The sequence below is a fragment of the Panthera uncia genome, chromosome A2 (genome assembly GCF_023721935.1).
Source record: "Panthera uncia isolate 11264 chromosome A2, Puncia_PCG_1.0, whole genome shotgun sequence".
NCBI classification, from domain to species: domain Eukaryota; kingdom Metazoa; phylum Chordata; class Mammalia; order Carnivora; family Felidae; genus Panthera; species Panthera uncia.
The window spans coordinates 78598616-78616170 of NC_064816.1; the positions used below are offsets into that span (position 1 = coordinate 78598616).

Consider the following 17555-nt stretch of genomic DNA (forward strand, 5'->3'; position numbering starts at 1 on the left):
TCAAAAGCCAAGAAACCGCTTATGTGAGGGGCACCTGGGTAGCTCAGTTGGTTTAAGTGTCTTGATTTCCGCTCAGGTCGTGATCTAATGGTTTGTGGGTTTGAGCCCTGCGTTGGGCTCTCTGCTGTCAGCTTGGAGCCTGCTTCAGATTCTCTGCTCCCCCTGTTCCCTGCGCTTGCTCTCTCTTTCAAAAATAAACATTAGAAACAGCTATGTGAAACATGAGGAAGGAAAATTATTTTTCTCCTAACTTTAATGAAGCTTTTTTTTTCTCGGCAGAATGAAATTAACACTGAAAATATGGTCAGCTCCATGGATCCTGACAAACAAGATTCTCCTCCTCCAAAACCACCAAGGACCCGCAGGTATTGTATGTCACGTTTTATTTGAAAGGATATTTTTCTTTTACTTACTCTTAATTAAAATAACAAATTCTGAATATTTCCAAGTTGTTTTTATAACTTTTATCATTCTTTTTTTTAGGATATAGCATATGTATTTGATTTGTTACTAGTGTACTAAAAATTTTCACTTTAGATAAAATTTCAGTAGTACACTGTACATTAACAGTGAACATCCCCTTGAACTGACAGTAGTTCATGTTTTGGTATGTGGTATAATTACAATTTTAAATTTTCTAAAAGATGTCCACTTTTGCATAATGACTGAAAAAGTGATAATGATTGTCAAAAATTGTGTGCACACTGAAAAAGTTATTTGAAGATGTTTAGTAACATTACTAGCAAAATGAGCTTATTTCTGTCCGGATTTTATTACTTTCATACCAAGCTCATTTATAATAAAGTCAAGATATTCTTGTACCCTTTTTTATTTCTTTTTTTCTTTCAGGGTAGCTGCTAGGTCAGTTATGTGGTAGTATGGAAAGAATATAGATAGAATCAGAAAGATTTAGTTTCAAGTCCTTTCACCCATGTACTAGCTTTGAAGTTCTAATTAAGCCACTTATTTAATCCTTGGTTCATTTTGTTTTTAAGTAGTGTCCTAGGAATGAAATGAAATAAAGTATGTGAAAATGCTACCTATAGGACTTGGCACATTATTAGGTTTCCATTACATGTTAGTTTTCCCATTACAATTACTATACAATTATTAACTATTACAATGACTTACATAGGGTCTTGTCTTGAGCAAATATCTGCCCAAATGAATTGGCCTTCCCTTAAAGTAGGACTTCTTTTATATACGATTCATCAATTTTTTTTTTTTTTCCTTAAAAGTTGAATAGAAGTTGACTGAAGTTAAGTGGGGTTTGGTCTTGGCATTGAGTTGCTACACCTTAATGACATTATTCCTCAATACAAAAGAATACAATTTTCCTTGATAACTAAGGCAAGATATCATACTTACTGTAGTCTCTGGAATACTTTTATGTTATGTGCTTCTCTGTGGAACAGTAGAAAGCCTATGAAGGTGGGTTTACAATCTCAGCATTTAAATGCTCAGGATGTGGTTAACTGTGCACTAACAAAACTTCCCAGTAGTAGTTTCTTGTTTGATTTCCACTTTGGTATCTATACTGAAATTGGAATCTTAGCCTCCTGGGAAGGTATCTAGTTAAAATCTATAAACTGTTAGCTAACTTCTTTGTCCCACATATGAGTCCTTTGGGATCCTAAAAGAAACTGTACTCTAGCTATAAAGGTAATAAATCAAGAAACATTTTTGCTACCCCAATGTCTTTTAATTTTTTTGAGATTGAGCCAGTGTAGAGGTTCTCAAAGTGTACACTGATATTTGTGGTGTACATAGTCCTCTACTTCCAACAACAAACAGTGGTAATATCTTCCTAATTTTGAAGGGAAAAATGAATAGAATGTTGTGAATTTTAAGTCTTTCTGAAAGTTTGACTCCTGTTATTCTTTAATAAACAAAAAGGATAATAAAGAAGTAGCAAATGAGTATTAATAGAACACTGTTCATTCAGCTTAAGACAGGATTTTATTTAGGGATATGTGAAGTTACCTTTTTCTTATACATGCAGTGGAGTCAAATGGCAGAATTTCCTCATGTTCCACAAAGGCATACCCTGTGAGTTCCAGGTTGAGATGAGTTTTAGAACTAGTGTAAATTGTTAACTGAAAATAAAATCACAACAGTGTAAGACTGATTAAAAAGTAATAATGGTATACTTTCTTTTTCAGTATGGCTACAGAAAGCAAATAAATGAATTGGTTGTTTAAAGTACATGTTCTTAGAGAAAGATCTAGAGAGGAAGGCTTATGTTTGTTGTATTAGATTTAATCAGTCATATAATTCTGGTTTATACATACTTAAAGAGTATTGTAGATTTTGAACAGCAGATTTCATTTTCTATTTTCACTAACTCCAGCACTCTGTAAGTGTACCTTGTTAGCTGTTTCTATAAATTGTCAACAGGTTTACTACAGAGACACAAATGGGTGTGTGCCATAGTAAAATTTTCTTTATTTAATATTTCAGAGACAGTGACAGTATACTTGATGCTTTCTTCTAATGCCTCTCAATTCAGTTTTAAGTGGGATTAGAATTGGAAGGAATATGGAATGTGGTTGTTTCAGACATTTTGTTATCGAGGCGAGAGGTAAAGATTTATTGAGGGTTTTGTATTTGGAAGACTTGCACAGAAATAAAGTCTTTCATATTGTAGATATAATATAACAAAGTACCAAGGAGAGAACCCTGATAAGCACCATAATTTGTGAGGAGCAGACTAAAAGAAAGCTGTAGAAAAGGAAAACCACCAAGGGTAAAACCAGGAAAACAGTGGCATTCTACAAGCCGTGAAGGAATTTCGTATCTGCCAGAAATACATGAATATCAACCTCTTTGAGGGTTGCCTGGGAGAATGAATAGACTTTCAGACATCTGTGGCTCTTAGAATATCCTGAATAGGTGAGGGCATTTGTGGGGTCAAAACAGGAGTTAAGGTCTACTCGTTGGAGGCTTTTGAAGTTACCTGATTTGGGGAACCCTCATCTAGCAAAGAATGTGGTTTTTTGGTGAGGATTTTGGTGACCAAGAACTCTGGGAAAATGGCAACTGGAAAAAGTAGGTGATGGAGAAACCTGTATTTCACAAAACAGTTGTTGTTCTTCTGCACTGTTTTCTTCTGTTAAAAAAAAAAGTCTTCGGCTCTTTTTTGAAATGCTATTTTCCTTTTGTTGATTCTTTTTTTTAACAAGTATATTAAACAAATGTATTGCCTTGAAGTGGCTAATTTTTAAGAAAGGAGCAAAGTGATTGAATAAAAGTAGGAAATGGTCCTATAGGTCAGCCAAATAAGAAGTGATTAAAAGAGGTCCCTTTCAAAATACTAAATATCTGGAAATAGCCTTATGTAGAAAGTGGAACCTTAGGTAGAATTATTTTCATTTGTATTATTGAAAAAAAATTAAGTGTTCTTGATTGGAAAAGTTAAATGTAATTGAGCTTTCGCAGTGATACTTAAAATATCATTTATTTTCATATTTGATGCAATTTTCACTAAAATACTAACCGGATCTTTTCTGAACTTGACAATATAATGTTAACTTGGATGAGCAAAGAGAAATAACATAGAAAACTTTGGATGAAAATAGTGATAAGCAAGGACCAACTCTTTTAAAAACTAGAAAACTGTAATAGTTAAGATAGTCTGTCAGTGGTATAAGAATATACTAGTTAATGGAGTTGAACCAACAACTAGGGAATAGATCTTGTTAGGAATTAATATATACTAAATAGGGAGAAGGAAAAGGTTTCGTTATTTATAAAGTCATAATATAATATTACTAATCATCTGAAGAAAAATATATTTAGATCCTTATACCAAATACCAAGGCAATCTTCAGGTGATTAAATACAGAAAGTCAAATTATTGAAACAAAATATAATGTTTGACCTAAAAAATAATAATGTTTGACAAACTTGTAGAAGGGAATATAATAGAAGGATAAAGGAAATCATAAAGGACAAAAGTGATTTATTTGACTGATTAAAATTTTAAAGTTCTAATTGAATTATTCATTCCCAATTTGCATTCTTTAAGATAAATAAGGGTAGATTTTGGCAAAATGCAAAAATATGTATGCTTACTATAGTTCTCTAATTCTTGTGTTATTTCTTTTCACTTTAGAAATACTTTTGATCTCAGGCATAATTTTAAAAAGTTATTGATAGCGGTCAGAATATATAATAAAACCAAGAAATAAAGGATAAACACAAGTAGAACATCTTTCTCAATTCCAAAGTTTAAGCTATATAGAATATAAAGTAACCATTATATTGGGGTGCCTGGGGCTCAGTCAGTTAAGAGTCTGACTTCGCTTCAGGTCATTATCTCAAGGTTGGTGAGTTTGAGCTCTGCCTCAGGCTCTGTGCTGACAGCTTAGAGCCTGGAGCCTGGTTTGGATTCTGTGTCTCTTGTCTCTCTCTGCCCCTCCCCTGCTAGCACTCTCTCTGTCTCTCTGTCAAAAGTAAAGACATCAAAAAAACCTTTTTTTATTAAGTTAATCATTATATCAAAAGTAATCATTAGCATTGATACAACACCTATATTTATGTTTTCTCATCTTCCTTTTTTAGATTGCCATGTATTCTCTATTCATTCTGTAGATAGTCAGTGATATGTCAGAGTGGTAAGTGATGTCATGAACACAGTAATCTTGATCACAGGGATATTAATAGCTGTTTTCCAAAAGAACTGATGTGAATAGGCTAGCTGAGTTCAACCAAGAACACAAGTCTCCTATCTTCTAGTCCAGTAATGTTTTCTTCATTATATGGTATTACCTCCCTAAAAAAAGAGAGTAGTGAAAGTTTTTGTTTTGAAAGTGTTCTGTTCTAATTTTTTGGTAGTCATTTTCTTCACTCCCTTACTGTTTCCACCCCATATAGAATCCAGCCTAAATTACTGTAAGAAAAGTAATTTTCTGATTTTATGTAACATAACAAATTATAGAGTCACTCATTTTAAGACTTGGTCAAACAAATTAAATATAATTTATTATTATTATAAAGTCCAAATGTCTTAGTGTGAAGTTCTGAGCCTTCACAGTATAGCTTCAATCTACCTTTTTAGTTTTATTTTTCACTGTTTTTCCGAACCGTTGTGTTCATTGTTCTGTCCTCTTCTGGTACTGGTATAATGCCTAGCATGTGGTAGGTCCTGAATGGTTTGCTTTGTTTTTGAGAAGTGAAATCTATGCCTTCCTCAAAACAGAGGATATTAAAACCAGTATTTACAATAAGAATTATGCAAGTCATATATCAGAGTATCTAGTAAAAACATGAGTGTCGGTTACTATAGTGGAAAGTCCATTTGTAGCATATATATTTTTGTGGTTGGGCTTCCAATTTTTGTGTACATGAAAGTGCTATTTAAGTGTTTTAAGCCTTGTTCCAACCAACCTTAAATCAAAGAAGGATAGGAAGAAATCTGTTAGTGTAATTACCAAATTTGAGTAGCCACAAAAACCCACAAAGGGACACAAGGAAACTTTTGGAGGTGATGATGTATGTTTATTACCTTGATTGTGGTGATGGTATCATGGGTATATGCATATGTCCAAACTCATCAGATTTTATACATGAAATATGTATAGTTTTTTGTACATCAACTCTACCTCAGTAAAGCTTTTTAAAAATATGAGTAGCTAAGAATGTGTTTATTGTGTATTTTCAACATCCTGCACACTGTTTCCAAAAGTACTTAACAAGATTATTGGTTAAATAAGGCTGTTTGAACACATTTAACTCTGGTCCCTCCCTAAACTTCCTAAAATTATTGTGAAGGAATATAAAAATGTATGAAGATTTTAAAAACAAAATTGGAGAGGGATGGCAGCAGAAGGATGATGACAGAACTGTGGAAAGTAGAAAGCTTATCAACCAATGTAAAGGGACTAACAGAACAGGGAAAGCTAAAACTTGCTTTCCAGTAGGTGGGGGAAGCCCACAAGAATCAACATGATTCTCCAAAGAACTCTCAGAAAACCTCAGAAATTGGAGGTCCCCCTTAAGACTAGTGTGTAGGATGGGACTAAAAACAAGGAGACTTGAGTGTTTCTATTAAGAGTATTTAGAACCCCAGATTCCTTACATCAAATTGAGCAAATGACTGCCTCTCTCACATTTGGACACACAGGAAGGATTTACTCTGGAGTGGCTGAACCAGGGGGGTCTTTGGATTCAAGGACATCAGATCCAACTGATGGTGGTGTTGTAGTGCCTTACTGAAAACAGGAATTTGTATGCTGAATGGTCACATCCTCCAGGTCCTTTGCTCTCAGATTGCTGGTGGGAGAACCTCCCTTTTGAAAAACTAGCTCAAGAGATGAAATGTACACTTTACTCGTTGTGGCCCACCACTATTGTTGCAAAGGCTGTACTCAGTCCACATGACCTCTAAGCCACAAGCTTCAAGACCTCCCTCTTACATAATGTGTATAGATCTTCCAGTCATTTATAATACTCCATTCTTTAAGAACAGAACCAGGATGATCAGGCATTTGACAACATCTCTAACGTGAAAGATAGACCTAAATAAGCAGGAAAAAAAGGAACCTAGATGAAATAGAGATAATACAAAGTAGAAAAAAGATAGTAAGATAAATTTCCAGTATTAAAGAACATGAATTTTTATTTTTTTTAAGTTTTTACTTATTTATTTTGAGATAGAATCCCAAGCAGGCTCCTCACTGACAGTGTGGAGCTCGAACTCACGAACCTGAGCTGAAATCAAGAGTTGGACACTTAACTGACTGAGCCACCCAGGGACCCAACCTTCGACTCTTGATTTCAGCTCAGGTCACGATCTCACGGTTTGTGAGTTTGAGCCCCATATGGGGCTCTGCGCTGACAGTGCAGAGCCTGCTTGTCATTTTCTCTGCTCCTCCCCCACTTATGTGTGTGCGCTATCTCAAAACAAATAAACTTAAAAAGAAAGTTTCCAATCTGGTAGATAAAAAAATTTATAATACAGTGGATTCTGAAAGTTCCATGGTGAAACTGTAGAACCTCAAGAACAAAAAAGAACCTAAAAGCTCCAAGAGAGGGAAAAAACACAGTTCACATTCAAAGGAGCAGGAATCAGAATTACATAATTGTGAAGGAAAATTATTTCTAATCTAAAATTATGTATATTTTCAAAAAATCAATAACCTTGAAAATATAATACTCAAATATAAAAAGCCTCAAGAAATTTGCCTCCCATATGTAGTTCTTAAGAAGAAATTGCAGGATACAACCACCAAAACAAGGAAGTGTACCTTACGTATGGGACCTGGAAAATAGGAGAGTCCTACTGGAGAGAACGTCAGCTCTGTGGGGCCTAGGTAGTCAGTGGTACACACTGGAGCTCGAGCACCAAGGACCTAAAAGCCTAAGAGGGACGTGTGTGGTATTGATAATTACCTATAGTGTGTTTCATGACCAACTGAGAAGAGGTGTATAAATGTGGAAGAAAAAAGAAGGGCTAAATTATTAATGATGCATAGAGAACTGAGCCATCAGAAACATACGGCAATTATTAGAGAAAAATAAGAGGTTGTATAAGAAAAGATAGGAAATCATAGTGTCATGGGTAAGAATGATATCGATATTGATAAGATTGAACTAGCTAAAAGTTGTAACAGTATTGGGAAGATAGAAAAGATACCTAGTAGGAAGATAATGGAGAATGTGTGAAATAGATCAAGAAATAACAATTTATGGAAAAAAGATAATTTATGAATTTTGAAATATTTTGAAATAATGGAGGTGAATCTTAGAAGCAGCTGTTAAAAAGGCTGAAAGTTGATGTCTCTGGGTAACTGAAGGGCTGTGGGAGGAGACCTGTTTTTCATGAAAATTCTTGTATTTGTAAACAGTATATATTGCCTCACTAAACATTAAATTTTGACAGTTTATAATTTTTTATTCATGAAAGGATGAGCATTCTTATGATGCCCTTTTATTAATGTTTTCAGTTGCCTTGTTGAAGGGGATGCCAAGGAAGAAATACTTCAGCCACCAGAACCTCATCCAGTGCCACCCATCTTGACACCTTCTCCCCCGTCAGCGTTTCCAACAGTCACTACTGTGTGGCAGGACAATGACAGATACCATCCAAAGCCAGTGTTGCACATGGTTTCATCAGAACAACATTCAACAGACCTCAACAGAAACTATAATAAGTCAGCAGAACTTCCAGGGAAAAATGAATCAGCTATTGAACAGATGGATAAAAAATTGGAGCGAAATTTAAGTTTTGAGATTAAGAAGGTCCCCCTCCAAGAGGGACCAAAAAGTTTTGATGGGAACACACTCTTGAATAGGGGACATGCAATTAAAATTAAATCGACTCCACCTTGTATAACTGATAAAACCTCTAAGTCCCAGGAATTGAGTTCAGGGGATCTTAAAGTAGATGATATTTCTCAGAATTCTTGTGTGGACTGCAGCGCAACACAGTCAAATAAAGTTCCAGGTGTTCCACCAGAAGAATCACAGAAGAATTCAGGCACACCTCCAAGGCCAGACCGCTTGCCTCTTGATGAGAAAGGACATGTAATGTGGTCTTTTCATGGACCTGAAAATACCCTACCCATGCCTGAGTCATCTGAAGGCAAACCCTCAGATCTCCACTGTCAAACGATGAAAACTGTGAGTTTAACACCAAGCCCCACAACACCAGTTGACACCCATGATCCTGCAGGTCATCATAACAACTCGCCTCTCTTTAGAGCACCCCTCAGTTTTACTAATCCTCTTCACTCTGATGACTCGGACTCAGATGAAAGGAACTCTGACGGTGCCATGACCAAGAATAAAACTAGTATTTCAACAGCAAGTGCCACAGTTTCTGCTGCCACTAGTACTGAAAGCATTTCTACAAGGAAAGTATTGCCAATGTCCATTGCTAGACATGATATAGCAGGAACAATACATTCAGGTGCTGAAAAAGGTAATAACAGTATCTAACACTTAAATATTTTTACTGTGTTACAGTCACTGTTCTAAGCACTATATCAATTAATTGTTTTGTTCCACATTTCACTGTAGAATCTACAGCACAGTTTCATTATTTTAGATACTTTTTTAAAGGTTTCTATTAAGAACTAATAATAAAGTAAGCTCTGTTACCTTAATTTGATTAATTGCATTACTAGATTTTGTTTGCAAGGTATTTCAATTGTTGTGACTGAAAATTTTTTTGCTCTTTAGTTTTCCCTCCTATGTTAATAGTTTTTAGTATTTTATGTGGGTCAAAAATTTATCTGACTGAATAATTAGAAATAATTTAGGGAAGATAGAACTGCTTCAAGTAACAAATATTGTCAGACAGCTTCATTGGGCATTTAATTTCATCCATGTTTATCACAAATACTAGTTCATCATCGTTTAATGCTTTTTTAACTATACAACACCTTTTATACTTGCACGTGAGGTTGCTTTTACCTCTAAGATGAACCAAGAAGCAAAACTGTAACTACTCAGCAGAATATGGGAAATTTAATTCAGTTAGTAGTGAGTGGGATATATCCTTATCTACGTCATTGATACTATTATTTAATTGACTTTTTTTAAAACTGTGTTAGCTTTTGAGGATGTGTGCACTTGGTTCCCAAGATGTATTACTGGTTCTTAAAATTCATCTTTGATCCACTAAAATAATCCTGGCTGCCTTCTTAAACAGACCATAAAGTTGAGAGCAAATGTAATAAACACGAAAGCTATTTACTGGTAGATTGATTATCAGTGGTCATTTACTTGTCAGTGGACTCTGGTCATGACCAAAGGTCATGGTATTTAGGCTGGTATTTACAATGTGCAACCAAATAAGTACTGTGAACTTAAATGATAATTTTTTCTGTTCCTGACCTAATAAGTACTACCCGTACTATGGTGCCTTTATTTTCCCCAGCTGACACATACTGTGTTTTTTAATCTTGAGAATGTATCTGGTAGAGTAAATGAGAATCTAAGGTAGTTTCCTAAATTTACATTATAATCTGTAGTCTTGATTCTTCTGTTATTTGAAGGATCTTCAGAAGATAATGGTTACCACAGTAAATATTACTTTACCAGTTTGCCATAATTTAAGACTGTTAATATCTTTTTCTTCCTCAAATTCAGAGCTTGAAAAATAACTGCCAAGTTGTAACTACACAAGAAAATGGGTTGATGAGAAATTTTCATTTTGGGCTTTTGAAGTATATCAAGCATGCATCTATCTTGTACCTAGGAAATACATTTTTTTTTAACCACTTGGTAGAAATAGAATTTTGGTGTGAGGGCAGGAAGGATGCAAGATATGATATGCTCATTAAAAGTTATTGCCACCTGACCAGTCTTTCGGTGATAATAGAAAAATTTCCTTCAGAATACAAAATACTGGGACGCCTGGGTGGCTCAGTCGGTTAGGCATCCAAATTTGGCTCAGGTCATGATCTCATGATTCCTGAGTTTGGAACCCCGCATGGGGCTCTGTGTTGACAGCTCAGAGCCTGGAGCCTGTTTCAGATTCTGTGTCTCCCTCTCTCTGCCCCTCCCCTACTCGCACTGTGTGTGTGTGTGTGTGTGTGTGTGTGTGTGTGTATGTCTCAAAAATAAACATTAAAAAATAATGCAAAGTACTGTATAAGGATATTTAAGTCATCCTGCTGTATACTAGCTCACTTCTCTGCATTTTATTTGTATCTCAAAGCAAAGATAGTTCTAAATGTGACTTGATTTCTTTTTGCCCTATCCAAACTATGCTAAATGAGTTTGGTATTAACTGAAGATTTTCCTGTGTTAGTGTTCTGTGCTGCAAGCAGTCCTGTTTTTGATGTTACTAGTTACTTTGTAGATGAACCATTGGCACAAGAATTAGATTTTTGTTTCCTTGTTTGTTTTAGAACTTGTTAGGGAGTTAGACAGAACAATTTTATTTTGATACCTAAAAACCTTTTGCGTAAGTTACTGCCTGGCAAAAATTACTGGCTATGAATTTTGATTTTAATATTGACTTCAGCCTCCTGAAAGATTTCTCAAACTTGGCTACACTGAGTCCCCATTTAGTGTTATGATTTGCAAAAACCTGTGTAAAATGTGCAGTCTCTGTTTTTGATAACCTCTAAAATAGAAGTTTATAACTTAAAGGTGGTCCAGAGATTGAAAGAAAAACATGAAGCTGAAAAGCATGAGCCACAGTTAGAAATTGAAAGTGTTAAAGAATAAAGACTGCCATGAAAAAAAGAGGTATAGAATTTCTGAAAGATACTTAATGTAACCAAGCAAGACTGTCCTTCCTGATTTGTTCACTTAATTATGAAATGGCACCAGAGTGCCAAAATTATGCATCCTTTCCTTCCAACAGCTATCTTTTTTTTGTGAGCTGTTAATAATAAAAGGGCAAGGGGAAGAATGATGATGGCTCAGATTATTACTACTGGATAAGTGGATGGTTCTTTAATGGTTTCACTTTATATGCAAGAGAGAGTTCCAGTACTAGTGACTGACATACAAAATACTGGACTGGAATTCTTAGTAGGACCCAGAGGCTGTATTTTCTTGGGTCTTTGGCTAAATAAATGTAGGAAGGACAAGAGCAATCATACCTGGCTCATGCTAGTTGAAAACTGAAAAGGCTTTGATTTTCAGTCTCTTTAATGCATAGCCTATCAGATATGGTTAAATAGCAAAGTATTATGGCAAGATTGTTCATTTTTTAAAAAGAGAACAGTTGTCAAAGCCCAGACAAAATAATACAGGATTCTTACATTCCCTTTCTTCACTCCATCCTCTCTAACCGGAGAACCCACGCACGGAATTGTATCCTCATATTTTCCTTCTTTACCTCCAATGAAACTGCATTTACCCTATGCAGAAAGGCTAACTGATGAGGCTTACTTAGTGCATTATCTTTTCCAAGAGCTAATTTTGTTTTAGCTCTGGTGAAAAGCTTTAATATGGCTTCAGTCAGTATTCTCAGAGTAGGTCATATGCCACTGTTCACAAGATTTTAAGCATTAAATGAACATTCAAAAAATGTAATACTTTTATGCATATTAGAAAACAAACACTTCAGATTTGCCATTTTAGTCATTACTGTTTAAAATATGACCAAAGGACACAGTTAAATTAAAAATGAATGGGACTTAAAAAGTAAATAGTACAGGGGCGCTTGAATGGCTCAGTCGGTTAAGTGTCTGACTTTGGCTCAGGTCATGATCTCCGGGTTTGTGGGTTTGAGACCCACATTGGGCTCTGTGCTGACAGCTCAGAATCTGGAGCCTGCTTCAGATCCTGTGCCTTCCTGTCTGTGTGCCCCTCCACCGCTCGTGCTGTTTCTCAAAAATGAGTATTAAAAAAAAGAAATTAAAAAAAATAGAGGACAGATGGTGGTATGGTGGTATGGCAAAACTCATGAAGAGAGTTAAGCAATTGATTCCAGTTTGGGAAACACTGGCTTGAGTCAAATGACCAAAGGTTTCCTTTGTGTACTCAAAACATCATCTGCAAGCCCAAACGAGATGTCCCTTGCCCACTGGCTTTTCTACTGAAGGCTGTCTTCAGACTGAGAGGACAGTGATGTCTGCAGGGTATCAGGAAAGTCAGGAATCATTTTCTCTGCGCAGCAGTGAATGAGTTCATTCCGCTTTGCTCATTAAATAATACTTGGTAACAAGTTGAGTAGTGAGGATTTCTTGTTTGTTATTTGCATTTTTAAAAACCGATTTCTCTTAGGGGCACATGGGTGGCTCAGTTGGTTAAGTGTCCAGTTTTGGCTCAGGTCCCGATCTCATGGTTCAGGAGTTCGAGTCCTGCATTGGGCTCTCTGCTGTCAGCATAGAGTCTGCTTCAGATCCTCTATCTCCCTCTCTCTGCCCCTCCCCCACTCGTGCGTTCTCTCTCAAAAATAAACATTTTTTAAAAATAAACACTAAAAACTGGTTCTTAGATAATTGTGGAAATGACTTTTCTCTCTTATATTAGTTTAGATAACAAGTTCATTTTTAATGAGTTAATATTCTTTAACAAGTTCATAATTTGTCTGAATTTTATGTATTTAATATAGATGTTGATGTTAGTGAAGATTCACCTCCTCCCCTACCTGAAAGAACTCCTGAATCCTTTGTGTTAGCAAGTGAACATAGTGAGTGTCTCTTCTGCTTTTTTATTATTGTACTGTAATAATAAACTCTGAAAAACATGGCTTATTTTAGTCTAGTTGCTATTGAGCTGCATAATTAAATTCAAAAAAAGGTTTGACTTGATATTGACAAATGTTTTTAACTCCTTGAATGAAAAATACTTATTTTTTTGAAAAATACTTTAAAATATTTTTTGTTTGCTAAGATTGCTAAAATGGCTGCATTTATATTAGATACTATAATTTACTTATAACTGTATTTGTAAGTTGGTGTCTTTTCATTCATTAAAAATAGCATTTATTAAAAGACATTAATTGCTTCACTGGGTGCCAGTTTGGGTAAGTAAATATTTAATTTGGGTTGTAGTTGGGCGTCAACTCAGTTGGTGTTAACTGAAGGACACTTAAGGCCACATGAGTATCACTGAGAACTGGGAGAAAGTGATATTTCAAAGTCTTGATAATATATTTCTTCTCTGTCTCTTCTTAAAAAAAAAGAGTACAGAAACAGCTTAATATATTTACAATGTCTCGTGCTTGGTGGGGTCCTCCCTAATTTTACCTAAGTTACCTTTTACCAATATTTTATTAATTTTAACTGATTTCAAGAATGTGGAAAGTGAAGCCGTATACTTCAATACTACTAAATACATCTAAGTCTGCCACATGTATACATTACCATGAGCTTATAACAGTAAACTATATTTTCTTAAATTAATAGAAATAAAATATTTTATGGAAGTGATCGTTTCTAAAAATCTATAGGGTCTGTTTTTGCATCTTTAATGCAAGAAATTCAGGAATTAAAGATGTTAACTGTAAGATTTTATTTTTCTCAGATACACCTATGAGATCTGAATGGAGTGAACCTCAAAGTCAGGAACAGTCCGAACAAAAAATATCTGAAGTGAGTCCTTTTGGGATTGGAACAGCTATAACTTAGTATTTTTGTTCTTTTGTTAATTTATCTTATAGTTGTTTAATAACTGTCACCTTAAGACTATTAAATATAACTTTTGATCAGCATTTTTTATGGTAAGATTTCAGATGAAAACCCTACATAAAATGTGAGATCTGAAATTTTTAAAAAGGGCAACATGATCTACATATGGCCATCACAGAGTATTATTTTCCTAGACTGCTTTTAAAATCTGTAAATTACTCCGTGTTTTAAGTCATTTTGGAAGTGTGAATGGAATAGGAGTTAACATTTTCAGGGTCACAGTACTTTCTTAGAATTTGTTCCTTCCATTATAACACTAAGTACATAGTCCCATCCTTTGGTTTGTCTGGTTACATGAGGTTTCCTTTTCACATTCAGCAAATGTTTGACAGCTAAATATATTAGCCATGTTTCCATACCATTTTTCATCAATATTAACATTTTTCATATTTCCCCCATATTTTAATATCCCCCAAATTAGGGCACATCTTACAATGATTAAGAAACAATATACTTTACTTGGCATATATAAAATAGTGGTAACCTGTAATAATGATGTTATTTATGTGTTACAATGTATATCATAATTCGTAGAATATGGGCAAAATGGGAGTTGTGTGTATGTTCCTTTGTGTAGTTGCTCCTGCATTTCAGTTTCCATCCACAAGGAAAAAGTAATTCCCCTATCTTTTTATTCCCAGTATAAAATACTGTAACATTTAAAAATTTTAAGCCTAATTGAAAACACCATTGTTTTCTTTCCCTTTAACACTGAAAATTTTGGTAGATCTTGACTTCTTGGGATATACAGTCATAACAGACCACATTTTCTATTATTTCTTCTAAAAGAGATATATTGTAATAGTTATTAAAATGTCTTCCTTTTAGGGCTTGACAACCCCTGGAAGTGAAAAATGTGGTAAGTTAGATTTTGTTTCTTTCTGTTATAGAGAGAGAGATTAATCTCCATAAAATAGCATGCCTCATGGTGTGTGTTATTTACTTGGTTATTTCTGTATGTGAGAATATGTAGGACACTTCTAGAACCTGAACTGTGTAGTATAATTATTTCAAATTAATTATTGTATCAGATATTATTATTAATCTGGAAAGTAACAGCATTTATTATTGGTAGTTACAGGCTAATAGGAAAAAAATTATTTTTAAAATATTTTTATTTTCTGTTGTTTATAAAAACATTTAGAATCTAGATCTGACAGTGGTTTGAATAGATGTCCCAAATTAACGTAGATTATTGAACTGGAGCTCTAAAAACTGTTTTGGAATTCTTCCTTGTAGGACTTCCGCATTTATGAAGATCAATAAGATTATGTAGCTCAACCCACTGTTCCAATGCCAAGTTAGAATATTTTTCTGCCACATTACTTGTACTATCATAGTAAAATACATCAAGTTATTATTAATTCTTATAAATCAGTGACCATGAAAGCAGCTTATCAGACGTCCTAGCCTAGGGGCACCTGGTGGCTCAGTTGGTTGACCGTCCACATCTGACTCTTGGTTTCAGTTCAGGTCATGATCCCAGGGTTGTGGGATCGAGCCCTGCATCCAGCTCCATGCTGAGTGTGGAGCCTGCTTGAGATTCTCTCTCTTTCTCCCTCTGCCCTTCTGCCCCACTCACGTGCTCTCTTTCTCTCTCTCTAAAATAAAAATTAAGAACAGCAACAACAAAACATCCTAGCCTATACAATTCCCTCAGTTTATCTATCATCTGCCCTTACCCTCCATTCTGCTTCAGTTGCTCTCTCCCTGCATCTTTGACTAATGGGGCTCCATTCCATCTTACACATTTTTAATACTCTGTCTACTAGCTGAGGCAACATAAGGAAAAGAACAGAATAGGGCTTTAGAGTCAAGTCTACCTGGTTTACAATTTCATTTTTACCATTCTACTTACTATATGACTTCAGGCAAGTTACCTTATCTTAGCCTCAGTTTTTTTTCTCTGTGAAATGGAAATAATAGTACCTACCCTAAAAAACTGTTGTGAGGACTTATTTAAATCACATATATGGGCTATCAAACACTGTGGTTGGCACATGATAGGCACTCAAAATGGAAGCAATAGTATTACTAATATCTTTATTATATTAATACTGCTGCTATTGTGGATCATTGAATTCTTTTTTTTTCTAATATATGTTAGCTACTTTCTGGTTTCTCTTCTTTATCCAATCTAGATACTATTCCTCCATTACTCTAGTCCTACTCTAAATTATCCTCTAGTTTCTTTCCCCTAACTCCTGTGCCATTTTATTTTATCCCTCAAGATTCCTGAGTACTGCTGGGGAACATTATTCCGTTTTCCAGATGAGCCTACAGTTCTGGATCTTCATCCACAGTTGGGCCCCCAGCTTTGCTTGGTTATCTTATCCGCTCTAGCTGGCACACTTTCTATTTTCCTTGAGTTTTCCTATCTTTACTTTCTTCTGAAATCAATCCTACTGACTCTTGTTCAGTAGATGACCTTTTATTTAACTGAGAAAACTGAGGCCTTTTGACTAGGTCATCATTTCTTCCTAGAAGCCAGTCCTTGAATAGCTCACCACCACTGGGTTTCACCTCCATACCTCTTCTGTCTGTTCCATTGCACTCTGCATCATTTTACTGTAAAACTTACCACACTACTACAATAATACGCTTGTCAGTCTCTCCTTCTAGCCTAGGCCTTGACTTGTTTTTATTCTGACCTTGAGCTGAACAAATAACTTTTGCATTAAAAAAAATTTTTTTAATGTTATTTTGAGAGGGATAGAGAGCGAAGAAGGGAGGGGCAGAGAGGGAAGGAGACTGAGAATCCCAAGTACACTGTCAGCGTGGAGTCAGACACAGGCTCGAACTCATGAACTGCAAGATGATGACCTGAGCTGAAATCAAGAGTCACATGCTCAACCAACTGAGCCACCCAGGAGCCCCATAACTTTTACATTTTTAAAGAACTGTTTAGGGGCTTTGGCTGGCTCATTCAGTAGGGCATGCGACTCTTGATCTCAGGCTCATGAGCTCAAGCCCCACATTGGGTGTAGTACTTATTAAAAAAAAAAAAAACTTAAAAGCAAAAATCAATGAAGAAGAGGTGACAGAAACTATATGCTGCTTATAAGGCCTAAAATTTATTTTCTAGTCCTTTATAGAAAAAGTTTGCTGAACTATGTTTAAACTACAAGCACCAAAGGACAAGGGTCATGTATTATTTGACTTGAATTCCAAGTTTCCATAAGTTTCTTAGAGAGTTATAGAGGATATGATAATGGTTGTGAAAGAATAAATCATAGTAGTTAATTTCTTTTGTTGCTAATCTTATGCATTGGGGATTAAGTAAGTAAACTAAAATTTAATTGATGTAAAACTTTCAAAGAATTACTACTGTTAGAAGCCAGTAGTCCATCAATTAACTATGAACTTGATTGCCATTGATTTCCATATAAAAGCAGTTCACTTGCTATTATTGCCTTAGGACATTGGCACGTAGTATGAGTACTGTAAGGAAATATA

General features: G+C 35.2%; 1 protein-coding gene and 1 long non-coding RNA gene across 7 annotated transcripts in view; one reads left to right on the top strand and one right to left on the bottom strand.

Moving 5' to 3' along the window:
* Window positions 1-17555, top strand: part of PTPN12 (protein tyrosine phosphatase non-receptor type 12) — a 112444-nt gene that overhangs the window by 91005 nt on the left and 3884 nt on the right. For all 4 annotated transcript variants that reach the window (XM_049642852.1, XM_049642853.1, XM_049642854.1 and 1 more), the window contains 5 exons: window positions 280-365; window positions 7947-8923; window positions 13022-13099; window positions 13936-14003; window positions 14928-14958. In XM_049642852.1, the coding sequence (XP_049498809.1) occupies window positions 280-365; window positions 7947-8923; window positions 13022-13099; window positions 13936-14003; window positions 14928-14958 (1240 nt within the window). The remainder of the gene's footprint in view (window positions 1-279; window positions 366-7946; window positions 8924-13021; window positions 13100-13935; window positions 14004-14927; window positions 14959-17555) is intronic.
* The window catches only part of LOC125930807 (uncharacterized), a 98364-nt gene that overhangs the window by 19207 nt on the left and 61602 nt on the right, over window positions 1-17555 (bottom strand). For 2 of the 3 annotated variants that reach the window (XR_007460252.1, XR_007460250.1), the window contains one exon: window positions 1984-2096. The exons of the other annotated variant lie outside the window; for it this stretch is intronic. This is a non-coding gene — a long non-coding RNA (uncharacterized LOC125930807). The remainder of the gene's footprint in view (window positions 1-1983; window positions 2097-17555) is intronic. 3 annotated transcript variants of the gene reach the window in all.